This window comes from Protopterus annectens, chromosome 7.part0 (genome assembly GCF_019279795.1).
Source record: "Protopterus annectens isolate FY-2018-M chromosome 7.part0, PAN1.0, whole genome shotgun sequence".
NCBI lineage: Eukaryota > Metazoa > Chordata > Ceratodontiformes > Protopteridae > Protopterus > Protopterus annectens.
This window is the reverse complement of record NC_056739.1, coordinates 1,705,626,414-1,705,646,176: the sequence shown is the minus strand read 5'-3', so window position 1 is coordinate 1,705,646,176 and position 19,763 is coordinate 1,705,626,414. Positions and strand designations below refer to the sequence as shown.

Genomic DNA, 19,763 nt, shown 5'->3' with positions numbered 1-19,763 from the left:
CGTACCTGGACGACTGGCTCCTCATTGCCCCAACAAGGCATCTGCTCTGTTCAGGCAGGGATTATTTCCTCGACCTTGCTCCACGTCTAAGGTTGACTATCAACATGACCAAATCCTCTCTAGTCCCTTCACAGGTAATAGATTTCATAGGGACGAGATTGGATTCCAGGATAATGCTTGCCTTCCTGACTCCCGATCGGCTTCAGAACCTGAGGTTGCATGTCCAGGCCATTCTCATACTTCCTGCTCCACCTGTGGAATTGATCCTGAGGGCTCTAGGGTCCATGGCGGCAGCTATTCCTCTACTACCCCTAGCCCGCCTAAATATGAGGGTCCTGCAGTGGACCCTCCAAGTACAATGGTCCCTGTCTCGCAACCCCCTGTCCCATCCTATTCCCCTAAGCAGGGCTTGCAGAGGGTCGCTCATGTGGTGGCTCCGGTCCCCGAGTCTCCACACGGGACGACCATTTTCGATGCCTTCCCCCGTCGCCACAGTGACAACAGACGCCTCTTGCCTGGGGTGGGGGGGGGCACTATTCAGGCAGAACGGTCCAAGGCACGTGGAACGACACAGAGACCTCTTTGCATATCAATGTCCTAGAGATGAGGGTGGTGCTTTTGACGTTGCAGGCACTTCACAGCCTTCTCCCGATTGGGACGATTGCAGTACAAACGGACAACATGTCAGTTGTCTGGTACATCAACAAACAGGGGGGAACCAGGTCTTATCCTCTTTGTCGCGAGGCCATGAGAGTGTGGGAATGGGCGATTTCCACCAACCACTTTCTTATTGCAATGCACATTCTGGGCCGGTCCAACATCCTAGTAGACAGGCTCAGTCATTCGATTCTGACTCTGTACGAATGGTCTCTCAATCCTCTAGTAGAGAAACAAATATTTGCCCAATGGGGGCAACCCTGTTGCGATCTTTTTGCCTCGCCTTCAAATACCAAATGCAACAGTTACTTCGCTCTAATCCCCCCTCAGGGGGAGTCCCCGAGAGACTCTCTAGTACATGCTTGGCCTCCCGGTCTCCTTTACGCTTATCCTCCTTTGCCCATGATGCTGAAACTCCTACAGAAAGCCAGTCAGCTGGGGAGCAAAATGATCTTCATTGCCCCATTCTGGCCTCATCAAACATGGTTCCCATACCTGTGGTCTCACCTAATTCATCCACCATGGATTCTGGATCCACTCCCGGATCTCATTACCCACCCTCTGGGTCTCCCGGCCCCCAACCTGGTCTACCTCAAGCTGACTGCTTGGTTGCTCCAGTTCCACTCCTGATTAGGACTCCCGGAATCTCCTCACCAGTCAAAGCCATCCTAGTAGCAGCACATAAACCTTCCACCAGAAGAGTCTACCGAAGCAAGTGGAAACGTTTCTCCATCTGGGCGGAGCACCTTCACTTGGATCCTTTCACGGCACCTCTCACGTCAGTTTTGGATTTCTTAACTACCGTTTTTCATCAAGGGGCTAGCTGCTCTACAGTCAAGGTACAACTGGCAGCGATTTCGCATTATCATGTAGGGCATGAATCGGGCCCTCTAATTACTTCCAAGCTTTGTAAAGCTTTCCTCAAGGGTACCTTCCTTCTCAGACCTCCGGTCAGGGAGGTAGTACTCCCATGGGATTTGTCTTTGGTTCTCCAAGCATTGACTAGCCCCCCTTTCGAGCTGGCGGCCACGGTTGATCTTCAATATCTCTCTTGGTAGACGGCCTTCTTAGTGGCCATTACTTCAGCTAAAAGGGTCTCTGAACTTCAGGCTCTATGTGTTAAACCGCCGTATTTATCCTTCCATCCAGATAGAGTTTACCTCAGGATCAATCTGTCCTTTCTGCCTAAGGTGTCTTCGGAAGCTAATATTAATCAATCTATTAATCTTCCCGTGTTCTTTCCCCATTACCAGAACAAAGGAGAATATAAATTGCATTCCTTGGATGTGGACAGACAATTACGTTTTTATACTCATCGAACTGCTGGTTCTGGCAATCTGACCAGTTGTTTGTCTCCTTAGCCAAAACAAGTTTAGGCAAGTCAATTTCTAAAGTTACACTATCACGGTGGATAGCTAGTTGTATCCTCTTAGTGTATCAGAGTTCGGGAAGGCCTGCACCTCAGGGAGTCCGAGCTCATTCTACTAGGGCCGTCGCTACTTCGGCGGCTTTTAAATCTAGGGTCCCCTTAGATGATATTTGTTCCGCAGACACTTGGGCCTCATCTCATATCTTTATCAGCCATTACAAACTGGATGTTGTCTCCAGAGGTAGGGCGTCCTTTGGCTCTGCAGTGCTCCAGAATGTTCTTCCATAAAGGCCACCCAGGATTCAGGTAGCTGGGGACTCTGTCCCAAAGGTTTCTGACAAATGAAGTTCCTACTTCAGATTAAGAAGTTATGTACTCAACATAACGTTCCATCTGAGTAGGTATCTTCATTTGTCTGCAACCATCCTTCCCCCTGACCTATAGGATCTGTCTTGGATAAGCCCCTTCCGGGGCACAATAACAATGCTTATATCAGGCAAACTTGATCTGAGGTCAGTTAGGGTTGGCAGGGGATTATGGGTAAAGGGAGGAGCTAGGAGCTTGGATCTGTGCTGTGGTACAAGTTGCCGGCTCGGATCCGAGATCGGATCCGTATCCCAAAGGTTGCAGACAAATGAAGATACCTACTCAGATGGAATGTTATGGTGAGTACATAATTTCTTATTAAGAATATATACAAGTTCTGTGATAATGATTTAATAGTTATAGATATTTTAGCCAGTTTATAGAGAAATTAAAGGTTAGTTAGTATAATGCAAACAGGAATTGCAATATGAAGTGTGAGAAAAGCAGGCTTATTGTATATTAAGAGAGAAAACCAAGAGAGAGAAATTGATAGAAGTAAGGGAGTGAGTGAAGAAGTTTGAATAAGTAGATTTAAGGTATGAATAGGTATTTGTTCACATTTAGGGATATAGTTTATCCTGGTATTGAGCAAGAACGGAGCCATCTGATAGCTAGGAAGTCTTTCAGAATGGTTTTGTAGGATTGATGGAAGAGTGTTGACCTGACGAATAGAGATGAGGAGTTTTAGGCCTTAGCAACATGGAACAAGTACAGACAATGCCTGGCATATTTGATAGGTTTGTGAATAGACAAGAGTTTTTGGTAACTGGATTGTAGTGGCTGACTGGGAACATAGCTGTGTACAATGATATGTAGTGCTGGACAAGCAGATAGATTCTGGATAATTTTATAGGTGGTAAGAAGCTGTGTATATGTTAGTTGATGGGGACATTTTGTCTGCATATTATTACTGCTAAACATCCCTTTCTCATATTTCTACCACTCTTTCCTAGACTTCTACCCATACCTCTAGTGTTAGCTGCACAGTTAGATTAAGACAGCAGGAGGTAGACAGGAGGATTTATGTTCTGAAATGGGGTAGAGTGTGGAGCAAAAGTCAAGTCATTACAAAATATTTTGGAAGTATTTAGAAAGTACTATGTGAAACTGTATGAGGAGGAAATACAAAAGATGTAGGGACAAGATGAAGTAGATTTCAGATTTGAAGGTATAACATTGCTTATGATTATGGAAAAGAAGAAACAGAATCTAATAAAACCAGTAACTAAGGAAGAGATAGGGGAGACAATGGACAACATGAAGAAAGGGAAATCCATGGGACAGAATGGTCTTCCAGTCGAGCTATGAGTAGAAGTCTAAGATAGAGTGGTAGGAATACGGGGAGGGGAAGATTAGTAATAATATGCAGAGAGAATGTCCCCATCTGCTATGGGGAAAAGTGATAATTGCAGTAATATATAAGGAATGGAACAACCCTCTGTTACCTTCCTCCAACAGGCCAATCTCATTGCTAAATCATGGCTATACGTGTTTTATGATAATAATGGCTGAGAGACTTGCAAAGATACTGATGGAGATACTGCATGAGGATCAGATGGGGTTTGTGGAAGGGGACAGCAGTTAATATAATCAGGCCCCTATATAGGATGCACAACAGAAAAAGCAGAAAGTGGCTGTATGCTCCCTAGATGCCAGGAAAACATTTTGACAGGATAATATGAAATTATTTGTTTGAGTTACTGCAAAAGCTGGGGTTTCTACAGACCTAGGTGGATATGCTACTCAGATTATGAGGGTTGAGTGCACGGATAAAAGTACAGGCAAGATTATCAGAGATATCACTTTACAGAGCGGCAGCTGAAAGGAATGCCTGCTGTCTCCACTGTTGCTCTCAGTCTGTCTAGAGCTATTAGCTATAGCTATAAGGACGTCATCGAGAACAGGATGCAAGTAGGAGGAAAGACAAAGGAAAATAACTATGTATGTTATGATGTATTTTTGACAATTACATCCGAAGGAGGATGTGAGTAAGTTATGGGGAGTTGCTCAGAGTTTTGATAAAATGTCCAGATATAGGGTGAATAGAGAGAAAACATAAGCTCTAATGGTAATTATGAACCTAGAGGAGTTGGAAAATGGTCTTACAGAAAGAATATGGAAGAGAGAAGTAAAATGTCTTGGAGTGTGGCTGCAGGATACAGTGAAGGGGTCATTGGAAAAAACATATGAAAAAAATAAATGAGAAAGTTAGAAAACAAAGTGAGAAATGTAACGTGATTACACTAAAACTAGATTGAAGTGTAATGGTAATTAAGTTATACATTCTTCCTCAGTTTTTGTATCCAGGCCAGGCTTTGGGTAGCATCAAATGAAATGTATTTAAGAAGAGTTGGGCAGATGATGCAATGTTATATAAACGGGATGGCAGAAGCCATAGAATAGCATGAGAAATTCTAACGTTACCTGAAGATAGAGGAGGATTGGGAGTACTTGATGTCATGGTCTATTTACAAACATGTAGAATGGCAAACATAATAGGGCTACTGGACTCTAGGTTTGAAGCAGTTTGGGAATAGATGATAAAGACAAGAGAATATGCTGCAGTGGGGGGGGGGGGATTTCATGCATGTGAATGCTGTGCTGGAGGAACTGAACTTGACTGTCCTTGCTTGGGACTAAAAAATTTGCAGTAATAGATAATAGTGCTGAGGGAGGAGGAACACATGAAATGGAAAAAAATAAATGTTACCTATGGGGAAGTAGAAGGAAAGAGTGAGGCAAAAAGTATATTGTGAAGATAGAATCAGAAACAGAGGTCTGTTAGATACTGCCTCAGATGTTAAGTGTGGGGGGTTAAGAGTTGGGAGGAATACTAGTTACCTAGGGAACAGAAAGAGAGTATCAAAAGGTAGTAGCAAAGTGGAATAATTTGGCCCATAAAAGAAAGAGAAGTAAGGATCTCCTGAGATAATCAAAGAAATAAACCAAAGGAGAATGGAAAAGGAGTTAAGTTGAGGACTAATAAAAATATCCTTTGAGTGGTGTAGGAGTAATGAGGAAAGGATGTTTAAAAAAGAAAAGGAGGGGGTCGGGAAAAGAATTGCAGGTGGTTGTTGAATGGCAGCACTGGCTGCACTTATTACTCCTTCCTAACAAAGCAACTAGACAAGAAAAAAATTTAAAATATTTGCCTACAAGTACCTTGTCCGTTATTTTTATACACCAGCTAGATTAGTTAAATGTTCCCCAGAGTCCCTGACAAATGTCGGAGGTGTGGAAACACTGAGAAAAATATTTGGATACACATATTTAGGATCTGTCTGAAGTTGAAGGAATTTAAAGAAGAAGTAAATAAACTGCTTTAGCATTTATGGCTAGGTTAAATAAAACTGATCAGACAGGTGTTGTTAGGCTATGATGAACAGATAAATGAGCGAGTTAAAATGTTAGTGGGCACAATATTATTAGCAGCAGAAAAAGATATCATTAGATGCTGGAAGAAAGAAAATGCATCCTCAATGCAAATAGTAAAAAGTATTACAAATAGGATAGCGATCAGAGAGGGATAGTTAGAAATGTGTATAACTAAGAGAAGTTATAAAAATGAAGCGTGGGAACAGAAGGTACTTGAACGATGGGGTGGAAGTACAGATGAAGGAGCCTATGGGATGGCGATAAGCTGATGTCCTTCAGTTAAAGGGTACTGAGCTGTTTTCATCCATAAATATTTGACTGATGATGGCTGTACCAATATATGACATTGTAATGAGGCTGTGTTTAGTGTTAACAGGGGAAACAAAAATTTAAATAGAATTTAAACAAGAAACTAGCCACCTGTAAGACTTCTCATGGCTTGCATAACTGATGTGGAATATAAGTAAAAGAAGTTGTGTTATGTTAAAAAATGTTCTATACTTGTAGAATTTTCAGAATCTTTCATAGTTTAGGTCAAATACCGTAACTCTCCACATTGGAAGCACGAAGGTTGAATTTTTCTAGTGCCACAGGTGAAACATGTTTTGGGCTGATTTCTGTACTACGTATATGCCTTAAAACCTCTGTATTTACTGCAGTTGGTATATAAACAGTTTTTCCCCTCTGTAACCTTTAAGTGCTACCCAAATTTCCCATATTCCATTCCAAATATTTCTTTCTTCATACATTATCTTAGTTTCTAACACTTTTTGACAATAAGAAAGAAAAAAGTCAAATTTTCTTTATATCAGCAGTACAAAATTGTACTGTCCACATTCTTTTAAAGTCACTGATGTTCATCGTGGTACCCTGCTGCAGTCATCACACTTATAGGTTCATAGGTTCATACTAGGCTATCTGCCCTAGGGCATTTATAAGCCTAGCCAGAGTGTGTGTGGCTTTCACCACCCCTTAGGATGAGAATACTATACCCATTAGTTTGCTGTGCCTCTGTCCAGCAGTGACACAGAGATGATTCCTGGGGTAAACCTACGATCTCCTATCCACTCGTCAAGATTTCTCTTGAACAGAGTCAGTGAGGGGCTCTGCCTCACATGGACTGGGATTCTGTTCCATAGTGTAGGGAGTCTCTGGGTGATGAATCTGTCCCTCCAGCACATCCTATTTATATCCGTGTTGAGGTTTAAGTCTCTTGCTCGTGGCTCTGGTGGATTTGGATTTTTGAGGTGGAGCATGTCCATTAATTCCGGGTTGGACATGGCCTTGTATGTCAGGCACAGATCACCTCTGAGCAGACGGTATGCGACTGAATAGAGCTGGAGTTTCTTCAGTCGGGCAGCGTATGACATATGTTTGAGCCCCTTTATCCTTTTAGTGAGGAACTTTTGGGGTCTTTCCAACCGCTGCAGGTGTCGGGTAAGGTACATTCCGAATGGGGCGTTGTACTCAATCATTGGGCTCATAAGTGAAGAGTACAGGGTACAATGACCTCTCCTGATCTGGATGTGAATCGCTTCATGATCAGGTGGGCAATGTAGAAGGTCTTCCTAACCACTTTGGCAATGTGAGTGTCAAAAGAGAGGTTACTGTCAACTTGGGTCCCCAGGTCCCTGATAACTTCTTCCGTGTTTAATGGATTACCACCTATGTGGTAATTAGGGGTTACCTTGTTTTTCCCAGAGGGTATGACTATACATTTTTTGGCATTTAGCTTAAGGTCATGGCTCTGGCACCAGTTATCCATTTCTATGAGACCTCTCTGGAGGATGTCTGTGTCTGATGGAGTGTCAATTATGGTGCCCAGTTTGCAGTCATCTGCAAATTTTGTCAGCCACAATCCCCTATGTTTGCCTGCACTACAGAAAAATAAATGCCGAACAAGAGGGGCCCAGGACTGAGCCCTGTGGGACACCGCTCGTGACCGCTTAGAGTCTGACATGGCACCAGCAACTCTAACCCTGTGGGTTCTGTCCTTGAGCCAGTTTGCAACCCATCTTGTGACATATGGGTTTACATCTAAGCTGGTGAGCTTTTCTATGATGCCCGAGTGGGGTATTGTGTCAACGCTTTGCTAGGTCAAGGTAGGCTGTGTGCACTGCCTTACCCTCATCAATGGCCTTAGTGACTGTTTGAAAAGTCGACCAAGTTCAAGAGGCAGGATCTGCCCTGACAAAGCCAAATTCGTAGGATCCAGTGTCTGTAGGTCCCCAATGTCTTTATTTATGAGTTCCATTATGATCCTCTCCATAGCTTTGCAGACAAGGCTCGTCAAGCTTATGGGGCAGTAATTTCCAGGGTCCGTAGAAGCACCGCCTTTGTGGAGTGGGACCACAGTTGCCATACGCCATTCTTTGGGTACGTATCCTGTAGTAAGGCTAAGATTAAACAGCAGCCTTATGTGTGGGTTTAGTTCCTCATTGAGTTTGTGTAGCACACAGCCGGGGACACCGTCCGGTCCCATTGATGCTGTGTTTTTTTCTTTAGAGAGAGAAGCTCTCACCTGGGCATCTGAGATGTTTGGGAGGCTAGACCCGGGTGGGATAGATATTTCTCCTTTTGGGGGGGAGGGAGAAATTTGCACTGAACCTGTCTGCCAGTATGTTGGCAATGTCTGTGGGTTCAGTGATTTTTGTATCATTTTGGACTAATTCTGAGCATATCTGGGAGTTTCCACCCAGGTTTCTAACATAGCTAAAGAAGGCCTTATGATTGTCTTTTGTGTCTTTAGCGATTTTTCTCTCAAAGTTGGCCTTGGATGATTTTATGAGTGATTGTAGTTTTTTGCTAGTATTGATCAGAGATGCCTTCCCTTTTAGGGATTTTGCTCTGTCATGTAGTAGCTTTCTCCTCTTGTTGTAGAGTTTGTTTATGGCTGGGGTCCACCAGACCGGGCGCTTGCCTTTGGTGGAAAGGGTCTTGATTTTATTAGGGATTGCTTGATCCATACATTCCTGGAGGTGCTCGTAGAAGACTTGGGTTATCCTGCCGTCAGGCGGTCCCGCAGTCGGCCCAAATTCCAAAGTCTTGGTCCGCCGTCGGTTGCTTTTGCTTCTTCCCTGACGTCAGTGCGCCAGGGGTATATAAGAGGCATCCGACACAATTTTCTGCAGTCTTTCTTGCCGCGCGGTGCCCGAAGCAGAAGCAGTTCGCAAGTGCCGGTCGGCCGACACCTGAGATTTTCGATTTGAATTTTAATCCGAAATCTTCAATAAAGCTAAGTACCCTGTTGGGGAACATTTTCTTGCCTCAGTCCAATGTCAGAAAAAGTTAACAATTGCATTTCTTGTGGGAAGCAAATACCTCATAAGGACTTCCACTCCTATTGTATTCCTTGCCTAGGCCTAGACCACGACATCACAGGTTGTCGGTTTTGTGCTAGGTTTAATAAACGAACTATCAAATGCCGTTTTGACTTCGCACGGCATTATTTTGGTAGGAAATTTAATTATATCATGCCGTTGGAGCAGCTGACGACCGCCATACATAAAAACCGCAAGGATAAGGACAGGCCGCCTAGGAACAAGCCAGACTCCGAGGCCTCAACTGGGCCTGTTGCCGGTTCTCTGAGGCGCCTACGCAGCCCCTGACGACCGCAGAACTGGAACCCCAGATAGCTGCGGATTCCCAAGCAGAGCCTACTAGGCTGACGCAGCCATCTTCCAACACTGGAGCAGAAGTAGACCCCGGTGCAGTGGAAACACCTTCGGTTGCAGAAGGTGTCTTCAGACCGACTACACTCACCATTAAATCTTATGCTAAGCTTAAAACTCCTTTAAAACCTAAGAAATCTGTACGTCAGTCTACAGTTCAAGGCCCCATGCCTAAGAAACAGATGCTCAAGATGGCTGAAGATTTGATTACCCTAATCAGGAATTCCCATCCCCCTCCTGATAAAAGACGAAGACAAGAGGAGGATTATGCTTCCTCTGATCAGGTTTCACTCTCCCCAGATTCTTCTGAGGAACAGGATTACACTTTTCCACCTTATGAAGACTCTGATGCTGAAGACTCTATTCCCTCAGCATCTTCCCCTGAAGACTACTCCTTTGGGGAAACTTTGCATACCATGAGGGAACATTTCCACTGGGAAGGCCAGAACTACTCTGATTCTAAGAAAAGGCTCAGAGAGTTCCTTCTACTACCCCAGCACAGACCTCTTGCTATCCCTCCTATTTTAGATATTGTGGATGATGTTTACTTGGAGTCTAGTTTAAATCCAGACTCTCTACCTCCTGCTCCAGCCAAACCAGACAGATACTACAAAGTACCTGACTCACACAAATTCCTTTATAAAAGCCCTGTAGCTGACCCAGAAACAATTTCCCAGGGTCCTAAGGGAGCTAAAGCTTCTATGGCTAAATATCCTGTGCCCTCTGAAAGGGATTCCAGAGCCCTAGATAGATGGGGAAAGAAAATATACACCTCAGCTACTCGGGCTATGAGAGCATTAAATTGTCAGTTTCACATGTTGAAATATCAGCAATTCATAATGTCTCAGTTAAAACAAAAAATGAGCACACATTCTGAACAGTCTGAATTCAAGGAAATGCAGGATCTGTTGCATGCAGCTGAACAGGTGGGCAAACATACTTTACAATGCGGATTTGATTCATTGGAAGCTTCCTGTAGAGCAGCTGTTACTGGCTCTGTCATACGCAGACATGCTTGGTTAAAAGAACAAACCCTTCCTGACCATGTTAAAGGAAAATTATTGGATGCACCTTTACAGCAGGATGTATTATTTGGTGTCAAAGCAGAAGAGGTTTTAAAGAAAATGGAGGATAAGGCAAAGTCTATGCAAACGGTCAAGGATTTTTTGCAGGTACAACCCCCTCGTTTCAGCAGAAATTGGCAAACAAAAAAAATGGTCCTTTCCAGCTTCTGACAGATCACAGAGGGGCAAATACAGATGCCCAAGGGGCAGAGGTCAGTCACAAGGCCCTTACATACCTCGCCAATGGGGTACTACTACCCAGAAAGGAGGAGAAGACAGGCCCCAAGCTAGCAGAAGACAAACACAATGACTCAATCCTCAAACTACCAAGCAGATCTCTCCTGGCAGCTCCCTTGGGAGTAAAATTAGCATTTTTTTGCAGAAAACTGGCACATCATCACAAAAGACAAATGGGTTCTAAACATTGTCTCTCAAGGATACAGATTCCACTTTCATACCTTACCAAGGATAAAGGAATGCCAAACCTGCCACCAAATCAATGGGCAGAGGCACAAAAACAAATTACAGCTCTCATGGACATGAGAGCCATTCAACAGGTACCTACACAGGAGCAAGGACAAGGATTTTACTCATAAGTTCATAGGTTCATACTAGGCTATCTGCCCTAGGGCATTTATAAGCCTAGCCAGAGTGTGTTTGGCTTTCGCCACCCATTTTAAAATTAATTTTGCTATGCCCTTTTTCGAGGTTAGTATATTGTGCCTCTGTCTAACAGTGACATAGAAGTGATACCCGGGGTAAACCTACGATCCCCCATCCACTCATCAAGATTCCTCTTGAAGAGCGTCAATGAGGGACTCTGCCTAACCTGGACTGGGATTTTATTCCAGAGTGAAGGGAGCCTCTGGGTTATGAATCTGTCCCTCCAGCATGTCCTATTTATTTCAGTGCTGAGGTTCAAGTCTCTCGAGCGCGTAGCTCGATGGGATTTGGATTTTCTGAGGTGCAGCATGTCCATTAATTTCGGGTTGGACATGGCTTTATACGCCAGGCACAGATCACCTCTGAGCAGGCGGCATGCCACTGAGTAGAGCTGGAGTTTCTTTAACCGGCAGCATATGGCATCTGTTTGAGCCCTTTGATCCTCTTGGTGAGGTACTTTTGGGGTCTTTCCAGTTGCTGCAGGTGTCTGGTAAGGTACATCCCAAAAGGGGCATTGTACTCAATTATGGGCCTGATGAGGGATGAGTAAAGATGCACGATGACCTCCCTGATCTAGATGTGAATCCCTTCATGATTAGGTGGGCTATATAAAATGTTTTTCTAACCACTTTGGCCACGTGGTTGTCAAATGAGAGATTGCTATCAACTTGGGTCCCCAGGTGCCTAATTACTTCTTCCGTACTTAATGGATTACCACTTATGTGGTAATTTGTGGGCACTTTGTTTTTGCCAAAGGGGGTGACTATGCACCCGCACCAGTTGTCTGTTTCTATGAGGCCCTTTTGGAGGATGCTTGTGTCGGCTGGAGAGTCGATTATAGCGCCCAGTTTGCAGTCATCTGCGAACTTGGTCAGCCACAGTCCTTCCGTGTTTGCCTGTACCTCCGAGAAATATATACCGAACAGGAGAGGTCCCGGGACTGAGCCTTGTGGGACGCCACTTGTAACTGGCTTGGAGTCTGACATGGCTCCAGCAATTCTAACCATGTGGGTTCTGTCCTTGAGCCAGTTTGCAACCCATCTAGCGACATAGGGGTTTATATTTAAGCTGGTGAGCTTATCTATAATGCCCGAGTGGGGTATTGTATCGAAGGCTTTGCGAGGTCCAGGTAGGCTGTGTGGACCACCTTCCTCGCCACAATGGCCTTGGTGAATGTTTCAAAGAAATCAACCAGGTTTAAGAGGCAGGATCTGCCCTTAACAAAGCCGAACTGGGTAGGATCCAGTGTCTGTAGGTCCCCAATATCTTTCTCTGAGGTCCATGATGATCCTTTCCATAACTTTGCAGACCAAGCTAGTCAGGCTTATAGGCGATAGTTTCCAGGATCAGTTGAGGCACCACCTTGTGGAGAGGGACCACTGTTGCTGTATGCCACTCTTTGGGTACATATCCTGTGGTAAGGCTGAGATTGAACAGTAGTTTTATGTTTGGGTTTAGCTCTTCTTGAGTTCATGTAGGACACAGCCCGGGACACCGCCTGGTCCCATTGATGCTGTGTTTTTGCTTTGGAGAGGGCGGCTCTTACCTGAGCATCTGAGATGTCAGGGGCAGCACTCTGCTAGGATAGATATTTGCCCTTTGGTGGGAGGGGAGAAGTTTGCGCTGAACCTGTCAGCTAGGATGTTGGCAATGTCTGTGGGTTCGGTGTATTTTTTGTCATTTTGGATTAATTCTGAGCATATCTGGGAATTCTCACCCAGGTTCCTAACATAACTAAAGAAAGCCTTGTGATTATCCGTAGTGTCCTGTGCAGTTTTTCTCTCTAAGCTGGCCTTAGACGATTTTATGAGTGCCCGTAGTTTTTTGCTAACACTGATCAGAGATGCCTTCCCTTTTTGGGATTTTGCTCTATAATGTAGTAGCTTCCTCCTTCTATTGTATAGTTTGTTTATGGTTGGGGTCCACCAGACAGGACGTCTGCTTTTGGAGGATTGGTTCTTGGTTTTATTTGGGATTGCATGATCCATGCATTCCTGAAGGTGTTCATAGAATGCGTTTATAAAGGATTCTGCGGTCTGGGCCGTATTTTCCACAGGCCCGTGGGCTTTGAAGGATTCCACCTCGGTTTTGAGGAGTGTGAAATTTGCTTTAGAGAAGTTTTTCACTGTGGGTTTCTGGGCAGGGGGTGGGGTCGGGATGTGAATATCCAGTGAGATTAGTTTATGGTCTGATCTTACCATTGAGGGATACACTTCTGGTTTGGAGCATAGCGTCCCCATGTTGGTGATGATCAGGTCCATTATGTTTTCCCCTCTTGTGGGAGTGGTAACAAGTTGTTTAATAGCATTTGAGTTTATAAATTCTAGGAACCTTTGAGCAAAGGTCAAGACTCTTCCTCGTCCCAGGAAAGGACAAAGAATGGAGACCCATTCTGGATCTTTCAATTCTGAACACCTATCTGCAAGTACCAAAATTCAAGATGCTAACACTACAGCAGCTTCTTCCCATGCTGGGCAAGAATGCTTGGCTAGTCACTTTGGACCTCAAGGAGGCATACCTGCATGTCCCTATCAGACAAAATTGCAGAAGATACCTCCGCTTCATTGCAGGTTCAAAGCATTATCAATTCTCTGCACTGCCCTTTGGCTTATCTACTGCGCCCATGGTCTTCACAAAATGCCTGGCACCAGTAATTGCATACTGCAGACAAAGAGGAAATAAAATATACCCATACCTGGACGACTGCCTTATTCAAGCAGAAAGCAAGGACATTCTTTTAAAGCATCTGGCATTTGTCAAACACCTTCTAAGTAGCCTAGGGTACACAGTAAATGAAAAGAAATCAAAACTAGTGCCCTCACAAAACATAATATTCTTGGATGCCAGCTTGAATACAACGGCCCAGATGACTTATCTCATGCCAGACAAGCAACAACAGCTGACTCAATATTTCAAAATAATGGGAACAAAGACTCAACTCCCTGCAAGAAAAATTCTGCAGGCCTTGGGATTCATGGCATCTTGCATACTACTAATACCATTTGCAAAACTGCATATGAGGAAATTACAATGGTACCCGAAAAGTGAATGGACTCAGCACAGCCACAGCTTGGAAACAATGATACCACTCATTCCCTGCCTTCAACAGGAATTTCTATGGTGGGCACAGGCATGTCACCTCAACAAGGGTCAGCCTTTCACCTCGCCCACAGCCAGGCAAACTATGACAACAAATGCATCGGACTATGCCTGGGGAGCACACATGGCAGGACAGTGCATTCAGGGCAAATGGACTACAAATCAGAAGCATCTGCATATCAATCAAAAGTAAATGCTAGCAGTACAGAATGCCCTAACAGCTTTCAAGGACCTTTTACACCCAGCACAACTAATAATAAAGACAGACAATACCACAGTAATGTGGTACATAAACAAGCAAGGGGACACACATTCCTACCCTCTATGCAGGCAAGCAATGACCTTGTGGAACACTGCACTGTCTTACCAGGTTCAATTACAAGCACAATTCCTGCCAGGAAAGAAAAACACATTGGCAGACGACCTAAGCAGAAACATCATGGATCCACACGAATGGAAACTAGATCCACAAGTATTTGCAATGATAGCTCAAAAATGGGGACGCCCAGACGTAGATCTGTTTGCAAGCCCCCACAACTACCAACTTCAAACATTTTGCACAAGGACATTCCATCCACTAGCTTGGAAAGTGGATGCCCTCTCATTCAGTTGGAAAACATTAACAGTGTATGCCTTCCCTCCACTGCCTCTTCTAGCAAAGGTACTGCTGAAAGTCAGATTAGAGAGGCCACAAATGATACTCGTTTCACCAGACTGGCCACGCCAGCATTGGTATCCAATTTTAAGGAACATGGCCCACGGCCCACCATGGATTTTGCCACAAATTCCTCACCTGCTCACCCAGCGAGACAATCAGATTCTACACAGCCAGCTCAAGACTTTAAGCCTGGCTGCATGGCAAATTACCTAAACAACCAGCCAACACCTTTATTCAAAGCTGTTATGGATGTCATTCTGGAGACCAGGAGGCCCAGCACCAGGAAAACCTATTCAGACAAATGGAAAAGGTTTTGCGCCTGGAACCAGGCTAAAGGTCAAAATCCCCTTGATCCAAACATTCCTCAGATTCTACAATATTTAACTGAGATGTTGCACAAAGGACTTTCCTTTTCATCTATTAAGTTACACACCTCAGCAATTTCAGCTCATTACAACACGGATCCTCCTTTATTCTCACATCCACTCCTAAGACAGTACCTCAGAGGGGCTAAGAACATAAGACCGCCAAGGAGAGCACCAACACCTACTTGGGATCTCAACTTTGTTCTGGAAAAGCTTACACTGCCGCCCTTTGAACCAGCTTTTTCAGCTGATTTAAAATTTCTTTCATGGAAAACTGTCCTGCTACTAGCAATAACCTCAGCTAGAAGAGTCTCAGAGTTACAGGCACTAATGGCAGTGGAACCTTTCCTCATTTTTCATCAAGACAGAGTCTCTCTACGAACTAACCCTTCCTTTATGCCAAATGTGGTATCCAGTATGGCCCTAAACCAAACCACTCATTTGCCCACCTTTTTCCCAAATCCCCAGAATAAAAGAGAAAGACTTCTGCACTCTTTGTTCATTCACAGGCAATTACGTTACTACTTGGATAAGACTAAAGCTTTCAGAAAAACTGACCAGCTCTTTGTAGCCTATGCTACAGGATCACAAGGAAAAGCTATCTCAAAACAGATCATTTTTAAATGGATAGGGCATTCCACACGTTTCTGCTACACTCATCATGGGAAACCGGTACCTGCTAACATTAGGTCCCACTCCACCAGGGCTACAGCTACATCAGCAGCCTTTCTCAGGGGAGTGCCAACCAAGGATATTCTGGAAGCTGCAACTTGGAGTTCAGTGCACACCTTCACCAAACACTATCACTTACCTCTATATTCTAAGACTAGAGCTGGTTTTGCCACTACAGTTTTGCAGGGCCTACTAGCTTCTTCTAACCCTGTTTGACTCCACCTCCCATCCTTAGCTTTGGGATTCAACCCAAGTGTGATGACTGCAGCAGGGTAACACGATGAACATAGTACAGTTTTGTACCTACCATAAATGTAGATGTTCGAGTGTTCACCCTGCTGCAGTCCAGGTTACCCTCCCTCCATCCCCTCTGAACTAGCTGAACTTATCTCTACCACTCTATCCTATACTACCTCTGTGGTGTATTTGCTTGTGCCTAAGGGTTTTGTTTTACTTTTTATCTAGCTATATATATATATATATATATATATATATATATATATATATATATATATATATATATAGCCTACCTACTGGGGGCATCTGACATCTGGGGCAAGAAAAACTGAAGAAAACGGCGTTGGATGCCTCTTATGTACCCCTGGTGCACTGACGTCAGGGAAGAAGCGACAGCAACCGACGCCGGACCAAGACTTTGGAATTCGGGCCGACTGCGGCACCGCCTGATGGCAGGATAACCCAAATGTGATGACTGCAGCAGGGTGAACACTCGAACATCTACATTTATGGTAGGTACAAAACTGTACTTTCGTTGCTTGAAGTTATAATTTGACCACTATGGACAGAGCTGTTTTAAATCACATAACTGCAGAAAAGCTGCAGCTGAAACATTTTCAAAAGCCATATCACAGAAGCTGCCCCTTCCAATATGTATAAAAGCCCTAACACGTATTGCTGAAGTGCAAAGTGGCAGTAATGAGTTGTCCTACACTTCCAGATTCTGATTTAGAAGAAATTCTGACAATAGACAAAAGTGGATGCTTTTAACAGTTTTGTCTTTCAAATTATTTTGTAGCGTACAGAAGCATAAGAAGTACTGTTTTTGCCTACTGTGTGACTTTGAATAAGTCAGTTAACCAGGTGATGCATTTGGGGCAGCTGAAAATTTGGGCCACGCTCCTCCTCCTATTCTTTAGATATTTTGATGCCACCATGTTTATTACTACATTCTACTTTTTCTTAACTGATTTAATTTTATATATATATATATATATATATATATATATATATGTACTTTTCTGCTAGCTATTGTTTTTGTTAGAGTCTGGGTTGTGTCTTCAAATCAGGTAGCTGGTGTGTAGAGCATTCAAATAATAATGAAAATTAAATAACAAATCCACAGTATTTGATTTTATTTAAAGAAATTCCTTTACATTTTCATTTTTCTTTTCCACTAACAGGATCCAAAACAGAAGACAATTTGTGAACTTCTACAAAAATCATTTGCAGCACATGAGGATGATATTGCTGAAGCAGTTCTTTTAGAAGTTGCTGATGCCTGTCAGGAAGCCAGTGCAGAAGGTTGTTCACTGGTGACACAGAGCAGTACTTACTCTGCAAGTCCCTGCAAAAAAAGACGACTTGATGACTTCTTTGAAAAACAGCAGTAAAAGCCTTTTGAAAATATTGTTTATTTTGTGGTACAGCATGGAAAACATTTATTCTATAAGAAATGTTTCACATGGCGTAATTATTGTTAAAGCATTCATATATGCTCAACTTTTTTGTTTTAAAGATTGTTCGTTTCCCAAGATTCAGAATACTTTGTCACCAGTTTTGCTTTGCAGATGACTGACTCATAAATGCCTTAGTTTGTAACATAGGTAGCCAGCTTATTTCATATAAAGTAACACACTGCCTTTTCCACCCACTAACAGTGCTGAATTCAGTATATTTTCTTAAACTGTCTAATTGCGTGTTTTTGTCTTTCCATTTTATTTAGCATAAATTTGACTCTTTCTGCAAAGGTCCTGTCTCCTAGGGAGATTGGTGATTATTTTTGTTCTCATATTGGGAAACAGTCCTCCATATTCAGAGTAGGAGGAATGACTCTTCTTACATTTCAGAGGGCATTGTGTGCTGTACTGCATCTTGTACCGTAAGAGAAGAATGTCCAAGAAGTTGGATTTGCAGAAAATGATAGTAGTATTGAAAATTTTTAAGTTTTACATTTGTACTTAAATGTTATTTCTTTGCTAAAGTGTATTTTAAGAGAATTGCAGAACCTGTAGTTCTCTTCTTTGTAGGAAAACTATAGGTGTTGGAAAGTAGAAATTGACATTTTGAGTTCAAACACTGGGATTTTCTCAGTTTCATTTGGTGGAATGTGTGTGTATGTATGTGTGTGTGTGTGTGTGTGTGTGTGTGTGTGTGTTTATTGCATTATATATATTTAAACATTCAAATGTTTGTGTCTATAGCTATATGCCTATAGATATAGACATGCGCACACATATACGTAGATGTGTGTTTATGAGCATGTGTATTCACTCAGTATGCAAGAAAATATATTTGTATAATACTGCATTATATTGTGTTATATTTATTAATTGTGTATCAAGATGACTTTTGGTTTCGTCACCTTTTGGATAACAATTCTTTGCTAAATGTAGATCAGTGATTGCTGCAAAATTATAAAAATAAAGTTTAGAAAACATTCTTTTAATCTGATATTGAAAATAGTTGCCTTTTAAAATGTGCAGATGTTGAGGAATACAGAAACAGTTGAAATACTGGAAGAAATGCCAGTATAAAACTTTTCATGACATGCTGCAGCATATATTACACTGATTTGTTTTTGTGTTATGTATATTTTTTCCATCAAGATGAGATTTATAAAAATTTGCCTGGCCAGCTCAAATGTTTTGAAGTAAATACTTTAACAGGATGACGTTTGGAATAGCCAAGTAGTTATCTGTTGTCTTTATTGCTGTCCATGTTGTTATATCTGTAGTAGGCATTGTGAACATATAGCATATTTGAAACCTCTCATGATTACTGTTTAGTGTTGCAACATTCTCTGCATTTTTTAAATTGGAGAAATGTACAAGATTTACAATGCAGAAATAAGTTTCCACTCTGGAAACTGTAACTTTACATATCTAAAGATGACCCTTATAAACACATGTTGCCGCTGTCCTTATTTGATATTTGCAGCCCCACATGTTGGTTGGCATACAGCTAAAATGACTTAACTCTCACAACACTCAATGAAAAAAGTGTCACTTTCTTTGAATGGTCTGTTTACGCCAGATTGTAGGTGTTTCGGTTAATTCTAGTAGAGAGAGCTGTGATATAATGTAATTATAACATTTTAAAAAATATAATAGCTGCATGTTGTAATGGTGGTTTACTGTGGTGAAGATTAATGTGTGTTGAACTGGTACTTAAATGAGAATACTCATAAATATATCGTGCATGCAGTGGACACTTATGCTGATTCATTGTCATGAAAGGCACGGAGTGAAGTGGAGTAGTTTTGTTAGTCCAGCTCAACATGAGATATTATCTTCTTATCCCATTGGTGGCTAACTGTGTGTATATATATATATATATATATATATATATATATATATATATATATATATATATATATATATATGTATGCATGTATATAACATGAACTGTAATTACTTTTACTGAAAAAATAGCTAATGTTTGCATACTTAATAAAAGTAAAAAAAAAAATGTGTTCTAGACTCTCCTAGAAAGTGTTAGTGTCTTGATGTAACCATTGGGTGAGAAAGATATACTTGGGGTGCTCAGTGTGATTTACCTACACTA

At 42.5% G+C, this 19,763-nt stretch overlaps 1 protein-coding gene across 1 annotated transcript in view; it reads left to right on the top strand.

The window, feature by feature from the left end:
- SMARCAL1 (SWI/SNF related, matrix associated, actin dependent regulator of chromatin, subfamily a like 1) overlaps window positions 1–18,767 on the top strand; it is a 911,772-nt gene extending 893,005 nt beyond the window's left edge. The window contains exon 17 of the mRNA XM_044078228.1: window positions 17,381–18,767. Coding sequence (XP_043934163.1) covers window positions 17,381–17,590 — 210 coding nt within the window. The 3' untranslated portion in view covers window positions 17,591–18,767. The remainder of the gene's footprint in view (window positions 1–17,380) is intronic.
- The last annotated feature ends 996 nt before the right edge of the window (window positions 18,768–19,763 follow it).